Source organism: Thamnophis elegans, chromosome 9 (genome assembly GCF_009769535.1).
Source record: "Thamnophis elegans isolate rThaEle1 chromosome 9, rThaEle1.pri, whole genome shotgun sequence".
Lineage (NCBI taxonomy): Eukaryota > Metazoa > Chordata > Lepidosauria > Squamata > Colubridae > Thamnophis > Thamnophis elegans.
The window spans coordinates 72,675,389-72,690,737 of NC_045549.1; the positions used below are offsets into that span (position 1 = coordinate 72,675,389).

The window sequence follows — 15,349 nt, forward strand, 5'->3', positions numbered from 1 at the left end:
TACAAGTACCCCTGCCATGCCCACCAATCCATGCTATGTCCATCAAGCCACACCCACAGAACCGGTAGTAAAAATATTGAATCCCACCACTGAGTAACACAGCATTCCTATGAAAGACAACAACCTCAGAATATCCACAAGAGAGAGGATGAAAAAAGTAGAGTGTTCAAAATATATATACTTTAGATGTCACACTGAATTATTGTCACAGTCAGAGACTTCAAGGCTTCCGTATGATGGCTTGATTGCTGCTAGTCTTATCTTTCCAGGGTTACCGCTTCCTTAAAAAATAAAAATACCTCTGAAATCTGTATCGTGTATAAACATTATGCTGAATTATTGCCAAAAGTGTTCAACTAAATTTGGGTAAATGTCACAGTAAGTGTTTCTGTTCAACAAGCTATTCCCTAGAGCACAGAATCAAGGTTTCTGCCTCTATGCTTGTATTCACAATTTTTGAAATAAATGTTCTCTTTTCTCCATAAAACGACCGACCGAGCTATAAATACAACGTTTTTCCATTCTTTCGTTTTGATTTTTCACCTCCTCACTTACAGATACGGTTGCAGAAAGAAACGCTTTACGAGAACACGTGTATCCCAAGCTACGGGAATTCTGCCGGGAAAACTATGGGATGGAATTTCAGGTACTGTCCTACCATTTAAAATTTTAAGCCGGGATGTTCATAAGCTTGCTAAACCAGGGGTCGGCAACGTTAAACACTCAAAGAGCCACAAAGGTCATAAAGGGAAGCCCCCTATTCAATTCTGGAGCCGACTGGAAGTCCAGTACCCCCACCATAGAGTTTCCTCCTACTGCGGCATCCTTTTTCCTCGGTTGGCGGGAATTCCGGTTCCCCTGCCATAGAGTCTCCTCCTAGCGTGGCATTCTTTTTCCTCTACCTGTCCTAACCAAAAGCCCTATCAATTGTGGAGCTACTGGCGACAGGGAGCCGCAGCAGAGGGATGAAAGAGCCACATGCGGCTCCAGAGCCACAAGTTGTGGCTCCTAAACAGAAATCTTTTAGACGTCAGCCCTCTAGAGATCAACTGATATTTTTTTTAGTTTCAGAAAGCAAAGCCTCATGTTAAATATTGCTTTTTGAGACTTATTTATTTTAAAAAAATAGCTTGGTTTAAAGATACTGTAAATTGATACCTAGGATACAGCTGCAATCCAAGGTACAGTTGCCGTTAAACCTATTGGATTTTGATGTATCAATCAGTATGATCCATGTTGCCTTTCTAAATTCAGAATTGATAGCAGAGATTCCATATGTTTGCTTGACAATTCCCCCCCCCACCAAAAAAAAAAAACCTTAACAAGGTTTTAGCGGCTACCGTCAAGCGGGATTAAATCATAGCCTTTTCCTCAGGGAATTCTTGAAATCACTATTTTTGCAAGACTGGAAGAAGATCTTTACTCAGTTTTTTCCCCAAAAGAATAACTCCAAGGATTAGAATAGAATAGAATAGAATAGAATAACAGAGGTGGGAGGGACCTTGGAGGTCTTCTAGTCCAACCTCCTGCTTAGACAGGAAACCCTGTAGAGGTTAGAGTGTACCACCCACAATTACTAAGTGCCACTATTAGTAATCTGGTTCCCAATTTGAGGAAAGGTAGGATGGAACACTGCAGGGTAGTCCTCAGCGTACGATAGCAATAGCAATAGCAGTTAGACTTATATACCGCTTCATAGGGCTTTCAGCCCTCTCTAAGCGGTTTACAGAGTCAGCATATCGCCCCCAACAGTCTGGGTCCTCATTTCACCCACCTCGGAAGGATGGAAGGCTGAGTCAACCTTGAGCCGGTGAGATTTGAACCGCTGAACTGCAGATAGCAGTCAGTTGAAGTGGCCTGCAGTACTGCACTCTAACCACTGCGCCACCTCGGCTCTATCACAATCGAGCCCAAAAATGTATGTCGCTAAGTGAGACATTTGTTAAGGGAGTTTTGTCCCAGCTTATTCTTGCCAGGGTTGTTAAGTGAATCACAGCAGTTGCTAAGTGAGTCACATGGTTGTTAAAAGTGGCTTCACTACTAGTGGTGGCTCTTCCGTCCCAAGGACCAGCCCATAGATTTCTACTGCTCTTTTCTCCTCTGCCTTCTGTACATCAGGCACTGGACCCAACTGTTCCTCCTTGTCCTCATCAGCCACTTCCAGACCTGGGGGCTGTTGACTCTCCATCTGAGGGCTGACGGACAGCCCAGGCTCCGCCTCTGTCTCTCTCTCTCTTCCAGCTCCATTCCCTCTTCCCCCTCGGAGATCTCAGGTTGCCTTGATCCTGACCCTGACTCCCACGCCTTCTCCTCCTGCTCTGATTTAGCTGCTGGAGAGCCGACAGGCATTTATGTAGCCTCACAAAACAAAACGGCCATGCAGCATCCTTAGACGATTTCACAGCCAAGGATAATTATGTGCCGTTATTGTTTGATCCATTTTTTGTCTTGCTGGCTCCACCGTTTTGTTCTCACCTTCAAATCGGAATCGCCCTTTAACTTAAAAAGTGGTGCCTTTGTGATGCCCATTGGTAGAGTTGCTGGAAGAAAGGATCTCCTCGCACCTATGTGCTAGTCACTCCCGACTCTAGGGGGCGGTACTGATCTCCATTTCAAAGCCGAACAGCCAGCGCTGTCCAAAGACGTCCCTGTGGTCATGTGGCCGGCATGTCTCAACTCCCGAAGGCGCACAGAACGCTGTTACTTTCCCACCAAAAGTGGTGCCTATTTTTCTACTTGCATTTTCACGTGCTTTCGAACTGCTCGGTTGGGACAAGTAACGTGAGCTCACTCCATTACACAGTGCTCGGGATTCGAACCGCTGAACTGCCGACCTTTCTCATTGACAAGCTCAGCCTCTTAGCCACTGATCCACCGCGTCCCTCCTGATATTGCTAGTATTGTGATCAAGGTTTTGCCCAGGTCAGTTGTGCTTGCCGATCAGTCTCTAGGCGTCAAATCATCACAACTTGAGCAATAAAGACTCCTGATTCTGATCTCATCCAAGGCTAAGAGGAGCAATATTGACAGCTTATGTACCAAAGAGGCTGTTTTTTGCATAATTGTTTTTGCACGCAACTGTGCGGGAGAAGAGGGACGAGAGGAGTAATTGGGATATGTTCTCTTTTTATGCAGCAATTTGCGCACACACTCAATCAGGCATCAAATCACTTCAGTTCAGTGGTCAAAAATATTGAATTGCCATGATGTGATTACGGCTGGCACATGAAAAATCAGAAGTAGGACAGCAGTATGCCAGCTTATGCTAAAGGCTGGTCTTTCTTTTGAAAGGTCTTTTATTTTATTTATTTCAAAGGTCAACTGTTGTTGTTTTTTTGAGTTTCAGAAAGCAAATCCTCATGTTAAATATTGGTTTTTGAGAATTGTTTTTTTTTTTAAAAAAAAGAAATAGCTCGGTTTAAACATAAATTAATACTGCAGTTCTATGTACGGTTTGTCAGAGTTTGTTGCATAAATTCAAATCCAGAAAGCACACACAGATAACTGATTCAGCTGGATTCATTAACTTCTTTATATCCATAAGAATAGATGGATAAATGTACAATACCAACAGGTGGTTCTTCCAAGGAAACACAAGGCAGGAGAGTTACAGGCAAACACAAGCAGTTAGCTTTCATTTCAGCAGATGAGCCCAGACAGACTGCTATTTTACTTCTCAGAGCAGCAGATTGCTTAAGTTTCTGTTTCAATTCTTTGCACAGACTGAGATCTGTTTATCCTGGCCACGCCCATCCTAACCCCTTGAGGTCAAACACAGCCCTGATGCGACCCTCGCTGAAATCGAGTTTGATGCTCCTGTATTAGAGGAAGCTATAAAATTGATGTCGTCACGAAATAGATGGTCGTCAGTTCTCAGCAAATGATATAAGAGAAAAGCATTTAGGATGACCCTTAAACTTTTCCATTATTTATCAGTTATGGCCTCCCTACAATAATAGCAAGAGCAATAGCAGTTAGACTTATATACCGCTTCATAGGGTTTTCAGCCCTCTCTAAGCGGTTTACAGAGTCAGCATATCGCCCCCAACAATCCAGGTCCTCATTTCACCCATCTCGGAAGGATGGAAGGCTGAGTCAACCTTGAGCCGGTGAGATTAGAACCGCTGAACTGCAGATAACAGTCAGCTGAAGTGGCCTGCAGTACTGCACCCTAACCACTGCGCCACCTCGGTACACTGGGAACTGGCAGTGAGTTTCAAGGTGGGTTGTGGTTGATTTTGGGACTACCCCAGATGGAAGGTCCTGAGAAGGCCAAGATCAAGCCATAATTTTGCTAGGGATGAGCCGCCTTCTGCTTCTCCAGACTCTCAACAGATTTCAATCTCTGTGGCAAGTAAGATAAACAAGCAATAAGCAACAGCCTGATCAAAGAATCGTCTAGAACAGAGATCACCAACTGGTGCTCCGTGGACCACTGGTGGACCCCAAGAGAATTTTGCTGGTCGCAGAAAAATTATTTGCATTTTTTTATATTGCATTAAATCAGGGATCCTCAAACTACTCCTCCTGGGCGGGATACATGCAATGAAACGCATGCAATGGAACGAACTACCTCCAGAAATCCGGACCTCACCTCACTCTCATGGCCTTCAGAAAAGCTGTCAAGAGCTGGCTTTTCCGGCAGGCCTGGGGCTGTTGACCTCATTGTTGAGGTCCAGCCCCGATTGAAATGAATGTATTTGTGTCATTTTAACTTGTCTTATTTTATTTTTACTTTCTTTTATTTTCTTTCTCTTCCCTTCTGTAAGCCGCCCGGAGTCCTTCGGGATTGGGCGGCCTATAAATAAAATCAAACACAAACTTACTTACATGAACGTTTGTGTTGCTGCAAAGAATCTCCTCCTTCGGGGTCTTTTTGTGCAGGTCGGAGGCCGGGGCAGAAATTCCAATTTCGGGTCTGCTTTTTTTTTCTTACTTACCTCTTTGAAATCTTGGTGCGTCTTATACACCGGTGCGTCTTATAGTCCGAAAAATACGGTACATCTTGGAGCAAGTTCCAATTCAATTCAGTAAGAGCTTTTTTTTTTTTTTTCTCAGCGGACAGATATAGAATTAAAGTGTTAAAACATTACAGAAGTGACAGAAGGCTCGCTGTACGTGTTTCAAACCTATTCCTAACGGAAATATTTCCTTTCGTGACTCATTTATTAGGACAGCGTGAGCATCAAAGAAATGATAACACAACACAGACACTTTAACGCTATTAAGTTCTCTATGCATAGTCGATAGCCATGATGGCCAACCTGTGGCACATGGGCCAGAGGTGGCATGAAGAGTCCTCTCTGTGGGAATGCGCACCATCGCCAGCTGTTCTTCATGTTTCCAGCACACAAGCACCAACCAGTTGGTTTTTGTGGGCGCCGGAGTGCCAGAAAACGGCTGGAAAAATGGCTAAAATTGGCCAAAAACATGCTGGTTTTTGGGGGGGCGGTTTTCAGGTCATTTTCAGGCAGTTTTCCAAGGCATTTTCCAAGGCCGTTTTCAGAGCACCCGGAAAAACGCCTGGAAAACGCCCCGAAAAACAGCCCGTTTTTTGGCAAGCTGGTCTTTCCAGCATGCACATAGCAATAGCAATAGCAGTTAGACTTATATACCGCTTCATAGGGCTTTCAGCATTCCTCTCTAAGCGGTTTACAGAGTCAGCATATCACCCCCACAGTCTGGGTCCTCATTTCACCCACCTCGGAAGGATGGAAGGCTGAGTCAACCTTGAGCCGGTGAGATTAGAACCGCTGGACTGCAGATAGCAGTCAGCTGAAGTGGCCGGCAGTACTGCACCCTAACCACTGCGCCACCTCGGCACATGCATGCACGCCAGCCTTACCTAACGGCCGCTCCTGGAACCCTAGCCACCAAGCCCCTTCTGTCACGCTAATGGCCACTGCAAAAAGAATGCACCTTGCTGCCGCAACAGCGCAACACAGCAGCAGCCATGAGGTGACTCCGCTCGCCACCTCTTGCACCTCAAACATAAGAAGACCTCCCTGAAAAGAAGGCCAAGCGCTTATTTCCGGGGTCAAAAGAAGCGGTTTGCAGAGTCAGCATGTTGCCGCCCCCCCTCAACAATCTGGGTCCTTATTTTATCCACCTCGGAAGGATGGAAGGCCGAGTCAACCTTCAGCCAGTCAGGATCAAACTCCTTGCAGTGGGCAGTGAGCATTTTGCAGGTCGTGTCCCCTAAGGAGATACATCTAGTGGGACCCAGAAGAAGGGCCTTGTCTGTGGTGGCTCCCTCCCTCTGGAATATCATCTCTCTGGAAATTAAGCCAGCCTCCTCTGTAACACTCTTTTGGAAGGCCTTTAAGGTTCTTCCAGTGGGCCTGTGAAATCCAGAGCGGGATTGAGCCCATTGAATGACTGGTATGAATGAAGCCACTTTGAAGGGACGCGGTGGCTCAGTGGCTAAGTCACTGAGCACAGAAAGGTCAGCAGTTCGGCGGTTCGAATCCCTAGCGCCGTGTAACGGAGTGAGCTCCCGTTACTTGTCCCAGCTTCTGCCAACCTAGCAGTTCGAAAGCATGTAAAAATGCAAGTAGAAAAATAGGAACCACCTTTGGTGGGAAGGAAACAGCGTTCCATGCACCTTTGGCGTTTAGTCATGCCAGCCACATGACCACAGAGACATCTTCGGACAGCACTGGCTCCCTCCCTCTGGAATATCATCCCTCTGGAAATTAAGCCAGCCTCCTCTCTAACACTCTTCTGGAAGGCCTTTAAGGTTCTTCCAGTGGGCCTGTGAAATCCAGAGCGGGATTGAGCCCATTGAATGACTGGTATGAATGAAGCCACTTTGAAGGGACGTGGTGGCTCAGTGGCTAAGTCACTGAGCTTGTTGATGAGAAAGGTCAGCAGTTTGGTGGTTCGAATCCTGAGCACCTGTAACGGAGTGAGCTCCCATTCCTTGTCCTAGCTTCTGCCAACCTAGCAGTTCGAAAGCACGTAAAAATGCTAGTAGAAAAATAGGAACCACCTTTGATGGGAAGGTAACAGCGTTCCGTGCGCCTTCGGTGTTTAGTCATGCCGGCCACATGACCATGGAGACGTCTTCGGACAGCACTGGCTCTTCGGCTTTGAAACGGAGATGAGCACCATTCCCTCGAGTCAGGAACAACTAGCACATGTGTGCCAGGGGAACCTTAACCTTTCAAGCCACTTTGAGTCGCTAGATGCGAGTTGGCAGCAATAGAAATTTTCCAAATAAATAAATAAATGATCATAATCCCAGGCTCAGTTATGATCGCTAAACAAAGGACTATCTGTCACACGCTTCTATCCACGTGAGCTAAAAATTATGTGAAATCACACTCTATGGCTTCATTTCTTTAAATAAACATATCGGGTTTTTCTTTTCTTTTTTCCTCTCCCCCCCCCGCCCCCCCTCTCCATGTGAGGGCTTGCATCTAAGATTATTTCAGACTGACTCTGCAGGGACAAAAGAAAATGTGAACAATTAAACATCTGCTATTTTAGAAGGCTCGGCTTGATGGCAACCCAAACAACAAAATATGAAATATTTTAAAAATAGCGCTGTGAATACATGACTACCGCTCGCTGTTCCAAGGCCAAGTTAGATCATTCTTAGGGAAGGAGGGAGGGAAGGAGAGAAGGAGAGAAGGAAGGAGGGAAGGAAGGAGAGAAGGAAGGGGGGAAGGAAGGAGGAAAGGAAGGGGGAAAGGAAGGAGAGAAGGAGAAAAGAAAGGAGGGAAGGAAGGAAGGAAGGAAGGAGGGAAGGAAGGAGGGAAGGGGAAGGAGGGAGGGAAGGAAGGAGGGAGGGAAGGGGAGAAGAAACGAGGGAAGGAAAGAGGGAGGGAGGGAAGGAAGAAGAAGTGGGACCGTTGTAAGTTAAGATGGGTCTATGGGATGTTAAGAAAGCAATCTTCAAGTATATTGTCAACTGTAGGGAAAAATTGTTATAAATACATATTATTAATAACAGTTATGAGATCATATAATTGTGAATATATGAAATTTATTTAAAAAAAATTTAAAAGATTCTTAGGACGATTGGCTCATGGTACAGAGAATCAGTAGATCGTGGGTGTCAAACTCACCCTGTCACGTTGCTCTAACGTGACGTATCGCGACATTTTTTCCCTTTGTGGAGGTGTGGGGGGGACATAGCTAGCACATGATGCATGCAGCCCATAGGCCGCCACTTTAACACCCCTACTCTAGATCAGCAGTCCGCAAGTAAATTTGGGGGGGTCTGCAGAAAACCTATTTGCATTTGTTTATATTGCACTAAATCAGGGGTCCTCAAACTACGGCCCTGGGATGGATATGTGCAATGAATGCTTGTGTTGCTGCGGAGAGTCCCCCCCTTTGGGGTCTGATAGATGATACATCATAGACACATACAATAGACAGACAGACAGACAGACAGACAGACAAATGTGTAAATTATTCTTAAAGTCTGTTGCATTGTTCTCTCTCCTCATTGATCATAAGTCCTAACCAAGCTTGTTGTGGAAATAATAACACTTGGAGTTAAACCAAGTTGGATCTGGGTACTTGAGAGACCGCCTGCTGCCAATTACCTCCCACAGACCCATTAGATCTCACAGGGTTGGCCTCCTCCAGGTGCCATCTACCAGCCAATGCCACCTGGCTACTACCCGGGGGAGGGCCTTCTCTGTGGCAGCTCTGGCCCTCTGGAATGAACTCCCCGCAGAGATTCGGACCCTCACCTCTCTCCAGGCCTTCCGAAAAGCCGTCAAAACCTGGCTTTGCCGGCAGGCCTGGGGTTGATGAGTTCCCTCCCCTCTCGACATGTATGGTTGTGCGACTGTTGTCTACTTTTATTATTTGTATTTTGTCTTTTATGTTCCCCCTTTTTTTCCCGCTTGAATTGTTCGCCACCCTGAGTCCTCCCGGAGAAGGGTGGCATACAAATAATAAAATACAAATACAAATACAAACATACTCCTCTTAGCCATGAGTCTAAATAATTATAAAACTCCCATTTGGCTTCTCAGATCTGGCCCTAAATGTTGACAGAACGTATCCTTTGCTACGGTCCATAAATACATGAAGAGAAACCCTCCAGTCCTTCAACTATTGCTGTGTGTGTGTGTGTGTGTGTGTGTGTGTGTGTGTGTGTGTGTGTGTGTGTGTGTGTGTGTGTCCGTCCGTCCATCTGTCCCCACACTGTTGAGTTATGTCCTGAATGGTTATTTGTGACTAATACTCCACATAACTATGATAATATTATTTCTTGGCTCTCTAGGTCATTGATCTGTACTGGGGAGTGGAGCCAGAAGAATGGGACAGTCCAGACCTCCAAAAGACTCGCATGAGGCTCTTAGAAGATTGCTTGAAAACATCAGCAGGTCCATGTTTTGTTGTGGGTATAAAATAAAGTTTTACTTAAATTAATCTAGTTTTAAATGTAGTGGTGGTCATTTCTTAAGGATGCATATTTAACGTAAGATCTCCTAAGAGATTTAGCTGCTGTTGTGGGGCAGATTCCAGAGATGCATCTGAATATTTCATCATCATCATCATCATCATCATTTCTACGTTGCTGATCAGAAGACGGGCAGGTTGGGTTAAGTGATTTGTCTAAAACATCAGATATGTTTATGTTTGGAATGACATCTCAGAAGGAATATTAGTCTAATATGTTTGTTCCCCTTCATTTATTTTATTTTTCATTATATCGTATCATTTTATTATTATATTATTATTTCATTTTATTATTATATTATTATTTCATTTTATTATTATATTATTATTTCATTTTATTATTATATTATTATATCATATTATCGCTATGTTATGTTACGTTGTTATGTTATTGTCAGAGTTTGTTGGAGAAAAATCGAATCCAGAAAGCACGCACAGATAACTGATTCAGCTGGATTCGTTAACTTCTTTATATACATAAGAATAGGTGAATAAATGTACAATACCAACAGGTGATTCTTCCGAGTAAACACAAGGCAGGAGAGTTTCTGGCAAATACAAGCAGTTAGCTTCATATCAGCAGACAAGCTCAGACAGACTGCTAGTTTACTTCTCAGAGCAGCAGACTGCTTAAGTTTCTGTTTCAATTCTTTGCACAGACTCAGATCTGTTTAAGCTCCCATTGGCTGACTTAGTTTCTATGTCTGTTCATTGGCTGACCTTGTTCCCATGTCTCTCCAAGTCATTAATATTTTAATGTTAAGGTATGTTGTGTTGTGTTATGTTTTATATTATATCATATCATATCGTTATATTATATTAATTATATTATATTAATTATATTATATTAATTATATTATATTAATTATATTATATTAATTATATTATATTATATTATATTAATTATATTATATTATATTATATTATATTATATTATATTATTATATTATATTATATTATATTATATTATATTATATTATATTATATTATATATTATATTATTATATTACTATACTATACTATACTATACTATACTATACTATACTATACTATACTATACTATACTATACTATACTATACTATATTATATTATATTATATTATATTATATTATATTATATTATTTCAATGCTGGCCCACTCATCAGAGTACTGATAATGTTACGTAGTTGGGTAATGAAATGTCTACAAGAAAAACTCCAAGCTAAGAGAGTACCAAAGATTGCACAGTTCTCCTCTTCTCCTCTGCAAAAAAAAAAACCACACTCCCTTCTAGCACTGATGATATTACCTAGTTGGTTAATGAAAGGTCTGCAAGAAAACCACCAAGCTCAGAGAGCACCAAGGACTCTACAGTTCAACCCTGAGCTACGATTATTCTCTTCTATTCCAAGATGTTTCAGGCAGACAGTTCCACAAAGTAGTTGGAAACCTATCCTGTCTTTTGAACTTTCAGCAGAAATATCACATCCAGGGCGATTAAAATGTATGCTCCTCAAGTCAATCCACTGAAAATGCCTCTATATTTTTTTTTTAAAAAAATGGCAGCCATAAAATGTCCCCTATGCTTTTACTCCTAAGAGAAGAAATGTGATTATCTTTATTTCCGTTGGCAGTTTCTCTTTTACGCACCTCTTCCATTTGCTCCTAATTGCTGGTTTTGCCAACATATTTGAATGTAGCTCATGTCTAACCATTTTCTAATCACGTTTTAGATTTTTAAAAGCGTTGCGACTTTACAATGCGGACTGAATTACCAGACAATAGTTGTAAAACTATTCACACTCCGAGAATCTGCGGTCTTTGCTAGGGTATAGAATTGCCTCTTTTGTGTTTTAGATTGCTCGCTGGATGTGACATTTTGGATAAGGTTAAAAGCAACAGAATCTTTTTTATTTAAGGAAGAAGTGTGCAGCTAGACAAGACGAGGAAGGGTGTGTAATTATTGCCATTGTCCACTGATGAACAATTAATAAAACATTGTGCAGACTTTCCTCTCTCCCGACAACCCTGTTCCATAATACAGGAGGGGTTAATTTAATACAATAAAAGATATATTTAAAATTCATAGTGTACTATTGAAGGGACATACTACTAGAAAATTGTTGCTAGATGGTAAGTTAAATCAATGTCTGGAGGGGAAATCACTTCCACTGCTTGTAAGTGAATAGTAACCTAAGTGTATACTATCAAAACAGCCACAGCAGTTCCTTGTCTGCATCAACAGAAGGATTGTGTCAGATTAACAGATTAACAGAGTTGGAAAGGATCTTTTTCTGTAGGTCATTTAGACCAACCCCCCACCCCACCCAAGCAGGAGACCCTACACCATTTCTGACGGAGGGCAGTCCAGTCTCTTCTTGAAAGCTTCCAGGGATGAAGCTCCCACAACTTCCGAAGGCAACTCCTGTTCTATGGGTTGATGGTTCTCACTGTCAGAAAATTCCTCCTCGTTTCCAGGTTGAATCTCTCCTTGTTCAGTTTCCATCCACTGTTCCTTGTCTGGCCTTCAGGTGATTTGCAAAATAGCTGGACCCCTTCCTCTCTGTGGCAGCCCCTCAAATATTGGAAGACTGCTATCATGTCTCCCCTGGTCCTTCTCTTCCCTAGACTAGCCATGCCCAGTTCCTGCAACCGTTCATCATATGTTTTAGACTCCAGTCCCCTCATCATCCTGGTTCCTCTTCTCTGCACTCTTTCTAGAATCTTAACATCTTTTTTATGTTGTAGTGACCAAAACTGGATGCACTATTCTGGTGTGGTCTTACTAAGGCTTGATAGAGTGGTATTAGTGCCTCACTTGATCTTCATTGTGTCAAGATCATCAGAAGTGATAATACCACTGTACCAGTGGTGAGATTCATTTTTTTCACTAACAGTTATGTGGGCATGGGTTGGTGGGTGTGGCATGGCTTTGTGGGTGTGGCTTGGAAGATGTGGCAGGGGAAGGATACTGTAAAATCTCCATTCCCTCCCCACTCCACGGGAAGGATACTGTAAAATCCCCATTCCCTCCTCACTCCAGGGAAGGATACTGCAAAATCCCCATTCCGTCCCCACTCCAGGGGAAGGATACTGTAAAATTCCCATTCCCTCCCCACTCCAGGGGAAGGATACTGTAAAATCTCCATTCCCTCCCCACTCCAGGGGAAGGTTACTGCAAAATCCCCATCCCCTTCCAATCAGCTGGGACTCAGGAAGCAGAGACTAGATGATGACGTGATACTATGGTAACCAGCCTCTTAAGCATGATTTGTGATGTGTCTTCATGTGGGAGTAGGAGATGAGAGCAACCTTGATTTAATCGCCAGACAATTAGCAACCAATTAAGATCATTGAACAACGCTTACTGTGAAGAATGCTCAGGAGGTAAACAGTCCCAAGTTGCTTTTTCAAGAGGCAATTAGACTTCCTTGTTTTTCCTTCGAAGATGTTTCGCTTCTCATCCCAGAAGCTTCTTCAGCTCTGACCGGATGGTGGGGAATGGAAGGATTCATGCTCCTTGCAGACAGCTGGTCCTTTGCATTCTTTTGGAGAGTCGTTGAGGCCACTTGGAGGTTTATCTCTGTCCTCAGGGTCACCTGAGTAGTGCAAATGGGTGTGGAGCCTTCTTGGAACTGCTTGTTGTAGTCCATCAATGGCCAGTGGAGATGGCAGCAGAGTCAGACTGTGAGAAGGTTGGGGAGAAACACGGGCCAGTCCTGGAGTCCGGGGAAGGCTCGGATGAGGGCTCTGCGTCGGAGGCAGAGAGGGGGCCAGGGCCATCTGGTAGTTACGTGCTGCCTTCGGCGTCTGATATCAGTGAGGCAGAAGAACAGTGTGAGCCTGTTCCCACTGTGCACATGCACAGAGCTTCCAGGAGGCAAGGACAATTAAGACAAAAAGGGCGACTTGGGAGTAAGGCTTGGAGATAATTGGCATAATAAAAGGGGAGCAAACATGACTGAGGCTTTGCAGGAAGCAATTTTGTTCATTCTGGTCGGTTCAAGCTCAGAGAAACTCCGTTTGACTCTGTGCTCTATTTGGCCTTGCAAAAGTAATTAGCAATTAGGTCTCTGGCAGCGTTTCAAGGGAGATTAAGATGGGTGTTTATCAGCCTTATCCTGAAAGACTATGGCAGACTTCTGTCGGACTGTAATGTGAATCATTACGGGCTGTGAATGAACATGATTCGCAGCCGTTTAAATAAAAAGACGGGTTTTGGGACTAAGCGTGGGATTTTTACTGTCTCAGGAGGTCTACACCGCTGAAAGGACTGCGTTGTGGAGCTGTGCTTTCTGCGGGGTGTTTTCTGAAAAATGCATCTTAGGGACAATCACGGCCTGCGTGACGGAGAATCTCTACAGACTTTTAGCTAGGCAATTACTATGCGACTTTAACTACGCACACCACTTCCAAGAAACAACACACAGCCAAACTGTTTTTTTTAGGTTCCAAAAGTAAAAAAAAGAAAAATTTTCAAAACCCGAAATCTGCAGAAATGGATTTCTGCAAAACACTCGGCTCTATTTATAAAGGGCTGGATGTCACCCTGGATAACTCTTCTAAGAGTGTTCATCCCACTTAAATGTTCATCCCGCTTAAAAGTTTGGGAATAAAATAAATCGCCAGAGATAGATTGAATATTAAGGGTTCGAGGTTGTCCCTTTTATTCACTGCTAACTCTTAATTACCTGACACGTTTGGCTAATGAATTTTTATATTTTCAAAAGTGAACATGGTTAAAAAGTTTTTATTTTATTTTTAAAAAACGAATATAACCGTTGGCCATTCTTTGTCGCTGGGTTGGAAGAAATGACCATCTGGGTTCAGTTCCAAATGGGGGAAAAGACAACTGGAAACATGGAGACTGCTTGGAAAGATGGTTTAATGGACAGGATCATATGGTTTGAGGTCCTGGGGAAAAGGCACATGGGAGAGACAGAGAGACAGGGAGACAGAGAGACAGAGAGAGACAGATAGACACACACACACAGAGAGAGAGAGAGAGAGAGAGAGAGAGAGAGAGAGAGAGAGAGAGAGAGAGGAGAGAGAGAGAGAGATTGATTTATACCCTCTCTTGGCCTTTGAGGTTGAGCTTGTTTCTGATTGGCTGTCAGACTCCCATGGGGCCATGCAGGAGCAACTCTATAGGCTGTCCTGAGTCCCAAGCTTAGTTGACTCTTGCTGGGTGATGATGCAATGAAAGGGCTTTGGGATTCCAATTATGGCTCTGCTTGAAGGAGGGAGATCTTTGTTATGTAGAATAGACTGGCTCAGGCCTTAATGGTCCGTTGACAAAGGTTGCAGGGGAGCTGAGTTTCTTCCTCCCTTTTAGGGGAAATATTCTGCCCTTTTAATATTTCCTAAAATATCTCATGTCCCTAGAAGAGGGGTGGATGCTAACTTCCTACAGTTGCGCAATATAATTTTGAGAGGTGTAATTCAGAGATGTGTCGAAAGGTGATACATTGGGATTTGGGTTCAGATCCTTGCTCAATATGAAGCCCTGGACAAGTTAATGTTTTTGCCTTTTGCCTTATATTTTGATTTTATCTGGAAGGGGGAAAAATGAGCTTCGTATATCACAACTTGAAATAAAAAAGAAATCATTTTTTTCAAGTCCATAAGTCAGATGGTGAGATATTAAGAACGCACAAGGGTGTGTAATTATTGGTCCAAGCAGCTGTTCAACATGTTAGGTCTCACACCTGCTGGCATAAATAATCATATATTCTAATTTTCTGTTAGTGTAAATACAGTGTGTTTTTTTAAAAAAAAAATATCAAATGATTAGATGAAATAATGCCATCTGGTGGCTGGATCTCACAAACTAGTTTTCCAGGTTCAGGAATATGTTATTGTAAAAGGTAAAGATAAAAGGTTCCCCTCGCATGTATGTGCTAGTCGTTCCCAACTCTAGGGGGCGGTGCTCATCTCCATTTC

At 43.2% G+C, this 15,349-nt stretch overlaps 1 protein-coding gene across 1 annotated transcript in view; it reads left to right on the top strand.

Annotated features, from left to right (window-relative positions):
- Nucleotides 1-15,349, top strand: part of NWD2 (NACHT and WD repeat domain containing 2) — a 35,004-nt gene that overhangs the window by 2,670 nt on the left and 16,985 nt on the right. Inside the window, 2 exon segments of the mRNA XM_032223675.1 lie at nucleotides 558-646; nucleotides 9,248-9,364. Of these exon segments, the coding sequence (XP_032079566.1) occupies nucleotides 558-646; nucleotides 9,248-9,364 (206 nt within the window).